Source organism: Liolophura sinensis, chromosome 12 (genome assembly GCF_032854445.1).
Source record: "Liolophura sinensis isolate JHLJ2023 chromosome 12, CUHK_Ljap_v2, whole genome shotgun sequence".
Lineage (NCBI taxonomy): Eukaryota > Metazoa > Mollusca > Polyplacophora > Chitonida > Chitonidae > Liolophura > Liolophura sinensis.
In genome coordinates, this window is record NC_088306.1 from 4,210,093 (window position 1) to 4,225,252 (window position 15,160).

The following is a 15,160-nucleotide window of genomic DNA, read 5'->3' on the forward strand; positions in this document are numbered from 1 at the left end:
GGCGCTCTTCCAGAAGCAGACATTCCGCCAAGGCATGGATGTCCTGCGGTCAGAGAAGCACCGCAACTATGGGCAGCGCCTGAATAAAGTATCACTCTCACCCTTCGACTCCAAGCGTTGGATAGCTGAAAACAGGGTGGGCACGCTGGCCTATGGGCACAAAAAGGCCCTTCCAGGGGGCTCAACCGAAATGAATGATTACATAGATGCGCTCCTGGCGTCGTAGAACCCCATCCGGCGGAGGTGAATGTCAGGAGGCACTACTAGAAGTTCTTCCCGAACAAACCCATGCGGGGGACCATCCAACAAATAGTACACCACGGGCTCATCGGGCTTAGTGACAGAGCGTTCAAGTCGATACACTTGTAGACACCACACGGGGTCTGTCGGGCAACGGCGGCCACGTTCTAGCTCACCCAGCTGGTACAGATCGCGAACATCAACACCTGAAGGGACCTTCCGCTCGTCCAGCCCAACCAGTCGACCCGGGATGACGGAGGAAGGCTTTTGTAGCACAGATCGAGTCTTAATGGCATCCTTAGGTTTTTTACCGGTGAGGCGGGTCACTTCATTGTTGAGAGCAACCACCACAGCAGGCAGCCGGACAACCCGCCCTGTCGAATGTTGACCGGGGAGGGGGGGGAGCCGCATCCCTTGAGCGTACTGGTGCCCGAATAGTCTCTCGGCCAGAGTGCGGTTGAAACGCTCCACAAAGCTTTGGTCGCAGTGCTCGTTCACCCGTCCACGCCTGACCGACACACCGTGTTTGGCTTGCTGCGCTCATGAATTCACGCCCCGGATCGGCCATCTCAGTAGGCCTCGTTTGTAAATGCGGAACAGGACGTCAGCGGCCTCTTTGGCTTCTTGGGCTTCATCCGGCACCGAAACATCGAAATTTCGCCTCGGTGTCTGCCAGATGGCCTGCTTCTTCAGCCAAACGTGAGCTGTGTCTTCAGAGACCTTAGCTGCGGCCGCTAGCTTTAGTATGGCTGCAAGGTCTTTCCAGTAGCTTTGGGCCTGTAGAAGACGCTCGACAGTATCCGATAACTCACTAAGACTTGGGAAATATTCCAGCAACCTTTGAAGTCTCCAACAGGTGGAAACGACCGGCTCTGGTAGCTGCCCGGTCGTGTCTGGGAGGTTGGTCGGGCCAGCCAGCACCCTCACCGCAAACATCATCATTACCCTTTCAGCAAGCCGCCAGAGATCGAGCGACTCTTGTGACATTACATGGGCCAGAGAGTTGGGGATCTTGTGGCGTCGAGCGCTGTGGCCGACCTCTAGAACACGGAAAAGAGGCATGATAGCCGTTGCATATATATCCACGAACAGGCGCCTTAGTGTAATAGAGGCGCACAAGAGCGCAATAAAAAGCAGGGACTGTACCTCGATTGCCGCAAACAGCAGAATCTGTGTGACGGCATCCATGCTAGCACGCCTGATTTGCAGCTGGCCGATGAGACTCCAACACATGCTTAGCGTGCCGCTTCTCTGCGAGCAGCTGCCGAACCGCCGTTCTCTCCTAACGCGTTGGGATGACACCGTTCTCTCGTCTTCAAACGAGTCTTTACAGTGAAAAAGGGCGACCCAACGCGTCTACTTGCGCAGGTCCTTGAGGACAGAGTTATACTTCTTAGTTAGGACCCACACGCTTTGGTTCGCGTGCCCGCCGGAGAAAGCTAGGAAAGTGAGCATATCCTTTTTTCTGCGTCAACGCCTTCAGAGCGCTACAGTCATCGATGAAGTACGGTGTCGGCTCCCCCAGGAAAAGCTTGTACAGTGCCCGGAGGTTGTCGTGGAGCCGCTCATCGGGACCTTGGGGTTGGAAAACACCCAAAGTCGCCGCTGGTATGATCTGTTTAACTGGAGCGTGGGGCATTGGAAAACGATGTGGTGGAACGCTTTGGGGTGGCTTCGTGTCGCAGCTTACTATCAGGCTACTAGACAATATATTATACAATGTTTACAATGTTTATATACGAAAGAAGGGGCCACTGGGGGGGGAGATCCGATGCAGAACCACTGCAGTTGAATGAGATCGCCGATATAGATCTCGGGGTCCCGGATCTACACCAAAAACTCTGCCTGGTTCGGACAGAGAATGAAAGATGGGGTCTCGTTGAATGGGATGCGCCCACATGAGACGTTGATCTGGCTGTGACCCCACTCCAAGTGCATACATCAGTGGGTGGTTTGGTACATAAGGTTTTTAAGTGCGGCACGGCTTTCCTGTCATACACGCTTCTGAGGGACAAAGTTCGTGTGAGGGGGTCACCGGAAGAGGGCTATTCTATCGTAGGAGATCCTGACTCAAAATCCTGGCTCGATATCAACTGGCCATTTCCATCACCTCCCCAGTTACCCGCGCATTCCGTAATTATTCTGGATATTGTTTTCGGTTCCCAAAGCGGTTCCCGATCCCTTCCCGGTTCTTCCTGGCTTAAGGATTGGATGGCCGGAAAAGCATGTCAGCAAGGACGTGGCAGTCGTCGCAAAACTGCCTAAGCAAGGATCCATTCAAGTCAAGACGACAGTAGACAATGTCCAGGCCGCTCCGGCACACCCGGTGCAGACGAGCCGAATAAATCTAGAGCATACCATTCATTTGAAACGGGTAAGAATAAGAACTAGCCTCATGACAGAACTAGAATTAAACACTGCACTTGCGTCCACATACATATGGCCAAGCTGTATCCAACTGTATCACCCTATGTCCCCCTGACTGACGATCCGCACGAGTATACTAGCTAAGGGTGCCGCAATCATCGGGGACAACACCCCGACCCCCGCAATGCCCAGGCCCATGCCCGACGCGAGTAGCGCGGTATCAATGCAATCGACCGCGTTGACGGCTCGGCGATATTTCTTGTACAAACCGGCTCTGGCATCCCTCTCACTTTCTAGCTCCTTTTTCAGAGTGCTTATATGATGTAATCTATACTCGTGCGGATCGTGAGTCAGGTGGCCAGAGGGTTGTAGAGTTGGATACAGTTTGGCCATATTTATGTGGACGCAAGTATGAGTATTTAATTATTTCATTCTTGTTTAATATCATCTTTAAGAATCTCTCACTTATGCGATAATGGTTGTTGGTTATTTATCTACCTAGCTCACTTAATTCACCAGATTAATTGCGTTAATTGCGGGGATTTAATTAGCCTAGAAAAAGTAAGCCACCTTTCAACTACTGTGTCCTGATTTGGACGTGACGGTGGTAAATGCCCTTGCCGGAGTGTTGTATATCGGGCACCTGTCGGACATGTTATGTGGTGGTGAATCGTGAACGACAAATCTGGGAAAACAATTCTCTCACTTATAAAAGTGAGTTGGACCTCTTCATTTAAGGAGAGAATTCATGTGATGGACAATGAGCAAGGACCCCAGATCTACTTTGAAGGGATATAACAGTACAGGGAGAGGCTGACAGTCCTGACTGACTGACTAATTGATCGATTGATTGATTTACTGACTGACTGACTGACCGATTAATTGACTGACGGACTGACAATAACTGACTGACCGATTAATTGACTGACTGACAATGACTGACTGCCTTACTGGCCGATTGATTGACTGATTTACTCATTTCTGACCACTGCCTGACTGACCGATTAATTGACGGACTGAGTGACTGACAATGGCTGAATGACTGATTGACCGATTAATTTACTGACTGACAATGACTGACTGCCTGACTGACCGATTGATTGACTGATTTACTCATTTCTGACCACTGCCTGACTGACCGATTAATTGACTGACTGAGTGACTGACAATGGCTGATTGACTGACTGACCGATTAATTTACTGACAATGACTGACTGACCGATTGATTGATTGACTGACTGACAATGGTTGAATGACTGACTCACCGATTAATTGACTGACTGACTGTCTGACTGATTGATTGACTGACTGACTAATTGGTTTACTGACTGGCTGATTGATTGACTGACTAATTGGTTTACTGACATTGATTTACTGACTGGCCGGTTGTTTGACTGATTGATTGACTAATTGGTTTACTGACTGGCTGATTTACTGACTGACTGCCTGACTCTCCGATGATTGATTGACTGATTTACTGACTGCCAGGATGAGTGCCTGACTGACCGATTGATTGATTCACTGAGACACTCACTGACTTACTCACTGACTCACTGACTGACTGACTCACTGACCGTTTGATTTACCGACTGATTTACTAAGTGACTACCTAACTGACCGAATAATTGATTGATTGTCTGATTAACAGACTGACTGACTGACTAATCGATTGATTTAATCAATCTCAAACTAATACATGTAGATTTATTAAATGTGAGTACAACGATTTCCTCTGTCCATATAAACCCTATAGCAGTAGTTGATGTGAAATGTTCACTAGCACTTCGTCCCACTAGTCAGACAAACATTCTGGCAGATAATCCAGCTGTCCTATGTATACGATAATGGATTGTGAGAGCTACAGTTGTAGACTTTAGGCGAATCCTATCCCATCCAAAACGAGACAATATGGTGGAGTTCAGTTGGGGTAACTGGCATGGAGAAAATATATCAAGTTAACATGGAAGTTGTGGTGAAAAGCTATATAGGCCCACCTTGAAAAAGGACGCGAGACTCAGTTTTATTGAATGATAGTCCCTAACTTCTTTCTGTAATGTTACTCAAGCTAAAGAGCAAAGTCTCCCCCCTCCCCCTCTCTCCGTAGCACTGTGTTCAGTAGAATATATAAGATAGAAAAGCTGGCCCCGGGATCGCGAAGTGCTCCTAGAGTTAGTCAAAATTTCAATCATTAAACTTGGTATATTCCTTTCCGTTATTTTAGCAAAAACTTGTTTTACTTAACCACAATTCACGTAGTCAAGCAATATTTTGACCTTATTACGTAAGTTGTAAAGTGATTTGAAATTTTGACTTAAGTCTAAAATCGCTCCGTCATCCCGGGGCGTGCTGGAATATCCTGTGTTTTGCAGTCTAGAAGTATTGTTTTTCGCGATGCATGTCTAACTCTACCGTCTAACTGAGCTATGGAAATACCTGTATAACGTTGGACGAATATGAATTTAACAATGACGGTCAACATTATGGCGGGACGAAACCGGGTGTAACCAGGAGGAAACCCAAGTTCACACGCACGTTGCTTAGAAGCCTAATGTTGGATGAATCTGGCGACAGCCTCACAGCAGACGACAAAGATATATTCTTTGTTTTGACTGAATCAAACACCATTAGTTAGTTGGTGTCCATTGTGCATTTAGTTAAAAAGAGCCATAACTAGGTAAAAATCGAACAGAAGAGTACAAAATTTGACCCTTAACTTGCCATATTGAAACTATATATAGGCTAAGTATCTAGGTTGTTGCTTTTGCGGTGAAGGGGCCACTTTCATAAAACTCCGTAAGTCATATTTCTCGTACCTTTTTGCGTAAAAGGCAGTGTCCAACGTTATAGTGCCATAAGGCGACGTCAGTTACGAGAAAAGTCAGGAAAATTGAAGTTTTGTGAGTCCAGAATTATGAATTAACTGGCATAATCTAGAACTGATATACTGCAAGAGAAAACAAAGTTTACACCAGCTTGGAATCGAGTGGCGTTTGCGTTATTTGCTGGTTCAGTGATAATTCGTGTAACGCTGGCTGGCTTGTTCGGTCTTCTACATGGTTTGTCCGTACATGTGTTCTATAGGATCGACTGACAAGGAAAAACACAGTGACAAAAATCAAACTAAAGCGGCCAATCCAGTGCCCGCCAGCCCTGCTGTGGTTTGGTGTCGGTAGGCTACGGCTGTATATTTATTAGCGGTGCTGCTTTTGCTCCAGTGTAACTGTGAGCATTAGGAGGGTTAAAATACGTTCCATCAGATCTACGTCTTCAATAGCTGAAGAACAAAAGCGCTACTTTATTGAGAGTATTTCCGGAACGAATTGGTAAAACGTAGTGAACTACGAAATCTCTCACGGTGCATTCGATGTCCAAGCTCAGTATTTAACGATATATTTCTTTTAACAGAGGTGGAATCAAAAAAGCAGTGTATAAGTAAACGCCGGGTGACTTACGGACTACGAAATTCAATATACCGTAATAATACATATTATCGCGAGCATCTGAAAACCGATGACCTGTAGTCCCCAACAACTATAAAAAAATATCGAATAAACTGAATAAATTTTTATCCACAGCAAGGAAATCAAATTTTACAAATGTAATCATGATATGGAGGGAACATGGAAGTTATTAAATCAACTTATGAATCGTTCTAAAATGTCCTCACTTAAAAACAATTTCATTTGTAATGGAATAGAAATCTATGATTTACCTTCAGTCGCCAAACGACTTTGCAAGTATTTTGTTAAATCTGTTCACAAACCTGTTTACAGCCAATATGATAACAGACTTCATCGAGGCGAACAATGTAATATCCCAACCTCTCCACCACTCTCGCCGTCTGCTCATTTTTTGAAAAACTTGTATCAGGGAAAGAAAAATTAAGTAGCATTGTTACATTCCTTGACTTATCCAAGGTATTTAATACAGTTGATCATACTATCCTCTTACTTAAATGGCGGCATTGTAGCTTCTGAGACTTATCGCTGATATGGTTCAGAAGTTACTTAACGAACCGAACTCACATAGTTTCCGTTAAAAATGCCCTTTCGACATCTTCAGCTGTCCATCGCAGTGTCCCACAGAGTTCCATATTTAGTCCAATACTCTTCCTTTATTTATATGACATCATCTGCTGTTCAGACTGACTAAATTTTATTTTATTTGGTGATGATACAAGCGTTAGCTTTTCAGCTGCTAATGCTAAGAACTTATTCCACGTTGTCTCAAAGTAACTTGAAGCAGTCCTCAAATGGCTCTCCGCTAATAAATTATCCCTAAATGCAAACAAAACTCAATACATGATAATCAAACCTTACCATAAATCCCATCCAGCTAATCTTCCCAGTTTAACCATACACAACAGTATTTTAAACCTTGTGAGTGAACTTAAACTTCAAGATATTGTTTTAACGATAAATTTAGATTTGCCATATCCTTATAAATGTATAATTAAGAAAATATCTAGGAGCATCGGTATAATTAACCATATTAGAAACTTCTTTCACCAAAAAACCCTTCTCATTCTGTACTAATCGCTAATCTTTCCATACCCATCCTATGCAAGTCCTCTCTGGGGTAACACCTTTTCCCACTCATCTACCGTTCCAAATGTAAAAAGTAACATAAATATGGTGAGTAAAAATAAAGAAAGAAGGAACTCTGAGATTAACGTAACGGTACAGTATTATCGTTATTAAGAATTACACTTTCTGAATGTGATGCTGAAAATTATGGTCAGCTACGTGTACATTGTGCTACATGTAGATAGTGCCAATCTGAAATCACGTGTTGTCTGTGACAGCAGCTGCTTCTAAAAGGCAGGTTGCAAAGTTGGCATACGAACAGCTGATATGAATTTTAGACCAGTTTGGATTTACTCGTATGTAACGTTTGCCATTCTTTCACGCCATATTGTTGTTGGCCTATGAACTTAAGAAGTTCTAGCTCTTCCATTTGAAGCAGACGACAATCTAACGTCGTCCATTCGAAACTATCGTTCCATTTAGAGGCGTTAATTCGTAGAGTGCCATTGTCTATCTTCGGGGTGGCCGATTTACAGAATCTTTTAATAACATCCCGAATGGTACGAAAATAACTGAGTTCATCATTAAAGTCCCCCGTGTCTCTTTCTTCTTTGAGAACGGCGTTGGAAAGCTCGGACAAAAAATGTTCGTATAGCGCAAAGTCTACTTGAGCCACCAACCGAAACTGCCGTAATACTGTAATGTCCGGAAGTTGCCGTTGTTTCTGTAATGCCGTCGCCTGTTTTTTCTCGTACACTATATCTTTTAGCTTCCAGCAAAATTTCCTCTTCATCAGGAGAAGCGATTCGTCTAATCTCTCTAGGATTATGATGAAATCGAAGTCGGTTTCGATCTGCATGAGATAATCAGAGACTATGTGACGAGTGGCCTCCCTTTGGTGACGTTCCGGTAACCCGAAGTAATTCGCCATTATATTTGGAACGATTTTACGGGGCCCTTTCCAACTGCTATAAAGATCCGGGTTGACCAAGTATTCCTCCAGAGCCTTCGAGCCGTGAAAAACATGTCCGTGGAAATAATTCAGATAACTTGACAAATGCGTTGTCGGGTTACGAAGAATACTGACGAAAACAGAGTCGACTGGAAGTGACAGTCTAAACGCAGTCCTGTTATACACCACGTGATTGCACATCGCCTCGTAGCGCTTTCCTTTCGGTGGAGGAATAATATTATCCTTTTCTATCACCGGAAAATAACTGATAAAGTTGGCAAATCTTGGCAGAAGAAAAGTTAAGTTGCGGTTGAAGCCAAAGCGATAGAAAATATTTTGAACAGTTGAACTTCCGGCTTTGGGAACCTTCAGAAAAGCGAAATGGCGCCGTTCTTTGCAGGTTGATGATCTTGGTTGGTTATCAGCGTCCGCTATAGTTACTGCCTCCTCTTCCTGACTGGAGAGATGCTTGATGTCCGACCCCTGGGATGTTAACACAGTTAACTGCCTCATTAAATATATCGTATACATCAGCACTAGCAGAACACAATAGTACCGGAAACGGGTTCTAAGAAGAGAAAGAGACAAAAAAGTACATAAGAAAAACATGATTGGTACCGGTTTATGCGTGGAGAAATAAACCCGGAAGTGCCCGCAATAAACCATCGACCTTCAGAAAGTGCCTGACAAACCTCATGACTTCCGCAGCCACACAAATAAAAAAAAATGGACAAAGAAATTAAGTACATATTTGTCATTGCTTTAAATAGATCATATAAATGTGGCCATACCAGTCATTCACTTATTTATTTATTTATTTGTTGTATATATATATTTTTTGGACTGGCATTAAAGGTGGTATTGAAAATTATTTCTCTCATATAACCACATTCAGGTTTATGAATAGTAAACTGATCCTATATAGACGTTCAAACTCTTTCGATGCCATCGATTTGATTAAATATATTTCTTCACTGGGGTTTGATTAATAGCTCAAGTTTTGTTTCTTTCACACAAACTGTCTGGATAAATATTTCCAAGAGTCTAATTTAGATTCGAAAGTTAAAAATGGAGGATATCATTCAAAACAACCTCGACTTTTTTCCGGGCGTCGTCATGGGGTCAGATTTAGATTTGGAAGTTAGAGTACCCGTAATACACTGTGTCCCCAAAATTACTCCACGCATGACCGAAAAGGAAGGCTACATTAGCTGGACTTGAGCTCACAGCGACCGCATTGGTATGAGATTCCTGCGACATTGCGCCTGTTGGCTGACAGCTTTAATTTATTTTTTTAACTGTTGCTAAACGTCAAAGCGGTACTCAAATGAAGATATAAAAGTGGTCAGTTTAGCAAAGGGATGAAGGAAAACAGAGATTTCAGGCTAAACAGCTCTTCTTTGGAGCTGTTTAACCCTCCAAAGCCCTGATGAACTTTACCACGTGTGACATAGCCTATATGTACTCATGTGCACTCCATGCTGGTGGAAGTCACGTGGTCTTCAGTAAACGTTAGACTGCATAAACAGCCACACCAGCGTTATGAAAAGCTTATTGACCAAAATCCCACAAACAATGACAGTGCATACTGGGTAATATGCTAGTATAGAAATACTCTGCGCATTCACAGGTTGAACCCGCATCTTTGGGTTTGCACATTTTGTTGCACTCATTACCTATGCTACCGCTGACAACTTTCATTCAAATCCAGCTCTCGTTGTTTGGGCTGCGGATTTTGGTCAGGATTATTTTAACAGATGTGGTGAAGGGATTAGTCTTTCTGCATTCATCCATTCTTCAGCGTTCGAATGTATGCCCTCGACTGTAAGACAGTTTGTGTAGTCTTACGCTCGACGGCTTTCGGTGGTTTTCACTCATGATTTACGTTTGCTCCACCCCTAAAACTAACCGTCTTCGTGCAAGTGACAAATTCTTGAGTAAGGTGTTAAAAAAAAAATTAGATAAATAAAATAAACGACAAAACTAGAAAGAAATAAATAACTAAATAAAAATAAATAAATAAGAAAAAATGAAGAAATAATAAACCACCTACTGACACTCATTATGTTGCATCCCTTCCCTTCCAGCAACTCATCACTATAATGGGCGTTATTTGTAGTGTACGATCTTTAAAATGCTTGCATCTCCTGTGTTGTATCCTAGGTAAGGCTTTGGAAGTGGCAATCTTTATGTTACATAGGTTTTCGACGTCGCTTGGCACTTAGCATATACCCTTAGCTTGATTTTCACTCACTTCTTGCCGAATGAGAAGCTTCGATTTATCTGACCTTGTGTTCTTTAGTGAATATAAAAGAAAAGCCTTCTAACTTGGCTTCCAGTTCCCTATTTAATATTCTGATATGAAGTTAGTTCTCAATTTCCAATTCCGGGCTCGATATTCACATTTGAATAATTAGCAACTGGGAACATCACATGTGAATATCGAACCGAGAACCTGGAGCTAACTTCCCTGCCATCTCCAACGAACCGCCCTCCACCCTCTTCCCATTCCCACATCGGATGCATTTAACAAGTATTAAAGCTTACCAGTGAAGCATACCTGCTCTCTCTATCCATTGCAGTAAGAGTGATACATGTAAATCAGTTCTGTTGGTGTCGTAGGCCTGGCGTTTTTGTTTACATTATGCTGCATTACTAATCTTTCAGAGTGTTTACAGATTAGTCACATGTACAAGTACACCTTTATCAACATCATCAAAGGCACGCATAGCAGGGGCTAAACCCGAGTGTGCGCCAGACTCCACACCAAGTATACAAGTTACACTTGTAAACGCACTAACGTTCTTAAATGTTTATATAGTAGACCTAAATTTGTCAACTTCGACTCGGTCAAAGAGTATCCCCAAACTTTCACGTGACAGTATATGTCATGGCACCTCGTATAGCTTCCACTGTTCTCTACGTCATTTATTTATTTACAACAACAACATTATCATTCCTGACATTACGCATCACTGGGGCCGGTTTCATGAAAGGTTTTTCACTGGGATTTCACACATGACTTGATTGTCAAATCACTCTTGACTCTAAGCTAAGTGGTTCCATCAGTTTACTTACCTCGAAACGCATTAAACTCCAAGTTACCTTGAGCCCTCACTTAAGTGCGCTTAAAAACAAAATGGCAGCAATTCCCCCAGTTTGCTTATGGGAGTTCGCCGTTAAAGTAGATTGGCGAGTTTTTCATGGTAGAAAAATTTCTGTGGAAGTTCAGGCTCAAACGCCAATCTTTAGGAAATATCGTTTCCGGCCGACGACAATATTGTTTTCCAAAGTTCACTTTAAAATGTTGGGTATAATTCAATTTATCCGATCAGTTATAATGAGTTCAAGTTGACCTCACCAGTGCCACACCAACACCACACCACTACCACACCAGCATTACACTAGTGCCGCAGCAGTACCACACAAGTACCATGCCAGTACCACACCAGCACCGCAGCAAGACCACACCAGCACTGTAAGAATTAAATGCAAATTTACAACCTGAAGCACTGCATATTATTACAGTGAATCATGTTGTAAATATTTTACGCCATTTGCCAGCACAATTCTGTACCTATTTTGTCTAATTTTAGTCTAGTAGATGTTTACTTACGGTAAACTGTAAAACTGTAGCGGTTTGACCATTTACAGTGCACTTTGCTGTAAATATACACTGGTGTTCTTGGTAGATATGAAGATTTTTGTTAATTTGCAATGGAGTTAACTGATTATTTACAATGGTATATGTGGAAATATACTACTATTTTGGGTGTAAATATTAAAGAGCACATCTTGTAAATCTACAATGACAAGAACTGGTTATAAAAATTGTCAGCACTTTTCACTGTAAAATTACAGTGTAATTGTTACAGTGAGCACCGCAACAGTACCACACCAGCACCACACCACTACCACACCAGTACTACACTAGTGCCTCAGAAGTGTCACACAAGTAGCAAGCCAATATCACGCCATTACCACACCACCACCGCATCACTACCAAGTAATACACCACTACTAAGACAGTACCGCATCAGTGCCATATCAATATCAGCACCAGTAGGCCTACTACACATCTTCATACAGTTTCTGTAGACATGGTACACATAGAGTTTTGTGTGACAGCATCATCCGGGATATCTTACCTGTAACGTCCCCAAAACCTTCGGCTCGCAGACATTGACAACCACCGCATGACGACTGCTACAGCCCCCGCAAGTGTTGCATCTCGCGTGCTGCGTTTTTTTTTTAGCTATTGAGATTCCTAATTGTTGAGAATAATTGCTAAACTCCGAACGTCCGCTTAAACCGTCATGGAATCTAGGAGGTCTGGACTCTGAACGTCCACTTAAACAATTATGGAATCTAGGAGGACTGGACTCTGAACGTCCACTTAAACAATCACGGAATCTAGGAGGACTGGACTCTGAACGTCCACTTAAACAGTCACGGAATCTAGGAGGGCTGAATTCTGAACGTCCACGTAATTAATCACGGAATCTAGGAGGGCTGAATCCTGAATGTCCACTTAAACAATGGAATAAATCTAGGAGAGCTGAGCTCTGAAAGTCCACTTAAACAATCAAGGAATCTATGGGGGGGGGGGGGGGGGCGGTGAACTCTGAACCTCAACTTAAACAATCACGGAATCTAGGAGGGTTGGACTCTGAACGTCAACTTAAATAATCCTGGGCTCTGCAGGGGTGTTCTCCAAACGTCCAGATGAACACTGCTGGAATCTAGTCGGCTTAACTACAGACGTCCAGAAAAACGCTCGCGGAACCTGGACGGCTGAACTCCAGACGACCAGATAAACACTGCCGGAATCTAGACGGCTGAACGCCAAACGACCAGACAAGCACCGCCGGAATCTGGACGGCTTAACTCCAAAAGTCCAGACGAACACTGCCGGAACCTGGACGGCTGAACTCCAAACGACCAGACAAACACTGCCGGAATCTGGACGGCTTAACTCCAAACGACCAGACAAAAACTGCCGGAATCTAGACGGCTTAACTCCAAACGACCAGACAAACACTGCCGGAATCTGGACGGCTTAACTCCAAACGTCCAGACGAAAACTGCTGGAATCTGGACGGCTGAACTCTAAACGACCAGACAAACACTGTCGGAATCTAGTCGTCTTAACACCAAAACGTCCACACAAACACTGCCGGAATCTGGAAGGTTTAACGCCAAACGACCAGACAAACACTGCCGGAATCTAGGCGGCTTAACTCCAAACGACCAGACAAACACTGCCGGAATCTAGACGGCTTAACGCCAAACGTCCAGACAAACACTGCCGGAATCTGGATGGCTTAACTCCAAACTACAAACTAAACACTCCCGTAATCTGGACGGCTGAACTCCAAAGGTACAGCTAAACACTGCAGAAACTCCGAGCATCCACTCAGAATCCAGTTGGAACTCGTATAAGATAAGTAGTAAAACTGGCCATGACGTCACCGTAAACGACATGTGCAGATTGGAAGAGCATGTGTTTTCGCGTGTAGGCCTATTGGTAGCTTGGCTCTAAGAGTTAGAATGGACATAAGATTATATCGATTTTTTCACTCGGCATTATATGGCCTAACAATCCGTCAGCTGTGATTTCAATAGTGGAGAGGTTTAGTAACAAAAACAGAAAATACACGTTTTATTGTATATTGGATTACTAGTATGGTCAATAACAGCAAGTTTACATTTCACTAGTCACAATATGGTTTTACATACACTGACAATGTTACAGCCGCATCGTGGAGAGCCTCTAACATAAATCTGGTTCAGCAGCAGACCAGGTTCTATTTACAGCATACATGTATAAGGGGGCATGTTTTCTTAACAGGATATAAGGGACCAGATTTTCTTAGCAGGATAGAGGGTGTCAGGTTTTCTTAACAGGATATAAGGGACCAGATTTTCTTAGCAGGATATGAGGGGCAAGGTTTTCTTAACAGGATATAAGGGACCAGATTTTCTTAGCAGGATATAAGGGGCCAGGTTTTCTTAACAGGATATAGGGGATCAGGTTTTCTTAACAAGATATAAGAGACCAGATTCCATTTGCAGGATCTAAGGTGCATGGTATGTCTGAACGGCAAATGGCAATCGTAATTTGAGGGCAGATCTTAATTCGCCCCGGGTTTGTGCTAGACAAAATTATTAATCATTGCTAACTCTTCATGCAGTCCTTATACGTGCAGTGCATATACATGATTCTGACAGGTGATTTCATGTGTGTGTTGTCTAAGGTCTTACCTTATACTAAAAAACCTTCAAAAACAACTTTGTGTAGTGTGTGGGAACACTTACATATGCCATACAGATCCTCTGTTTAGTGTACCATACATTGTAACATTTTTTGCTATCAATTTATTTATTTATTTATTTATTTGATTGGTGTTTTACGCCGTACTCAAGAATATTTCACTTATACTACGGCGGCCAACATTATGGTGGGTGGAAACCGGGCAGAGCCCGGGGGAAATCCACGACCATCCGCAGGTTGCTGAAAGACCTTCCCACTTACGGCCGGAGAGGAAGCCAGCATGAGCTGGACTTGAGCTCACAGCAACCGCATTGGTGAGAGGCTCCTGGGTCATTACGCTGCGCTAGCGCGCTAACCGACTGAGCCACGGAGGCCCCTTAATTTTTTGTTATCAAATTAACACTTTCACTTTAAAGGAGATAAGCCAATTATATTTTCTGGTAGTTTCAAAACGTGACCAAAATGTTATTTTGGTTGAGTAAAACCAGAAAAATGAAAGTTAACACTAAGTTTACACTAGATAAAACAGATAATTTCGGAGGATGAAAAAAAGAAAAAGTAATTGTCAGAAGTGGGATTCGAACCCACGCCTGGAGAACCAGACTGCGACCTGAACGCAGCGCCTTAGACCGCTCGGCCATCCTGACAGACGAAGAACAGTGTGCCAATATATTAATAAATACTTAGTTTTCAATATCAATTATTTGTTGAAGATGTTTATTCCTTTAGTAACTCAGGATAACGAATACATTTTTACGTTTTATCATATTTACTTTTTCTCGGTACATTTTTCTCTTAAAA

At 43.2% G+C, this 15,160-nt stretch overlaps 1 protein-coding gene and 1 non-coding gene across 2 annotated transcripts; both read right to left on the bottom strand.

The window, feature by feature from the left end:
* Positions 1–7,467: 7,467 nt before the first annotated feature.
* Positions 7,468–8,598, bottom strand: LOC135479355 (galactosylceramide sulfotransferase-like). The gene has a single exon (XM_064759179.1). It carries the CDS (start codon positions 8,596–8,598, stop codon positions 7,468–7,470), a length of 1,131 nt encoding a protein of 376 aa, XP_064615249.1.
* Positions 8,599–14,922: 6,324 nt separating this feature from the next.
* On the bottom strand, positions 14,923–15,006 carry Trnal-cag (transfer RNA leucine (anticodon CAG)). Its single transcript has one exon. It is a non-coding gene; the product is annotated as a tRNA-Leu (tRNA).
* Between the last annotated feature and the right edge of the window lie 154 nt (positions 15,007–15,160).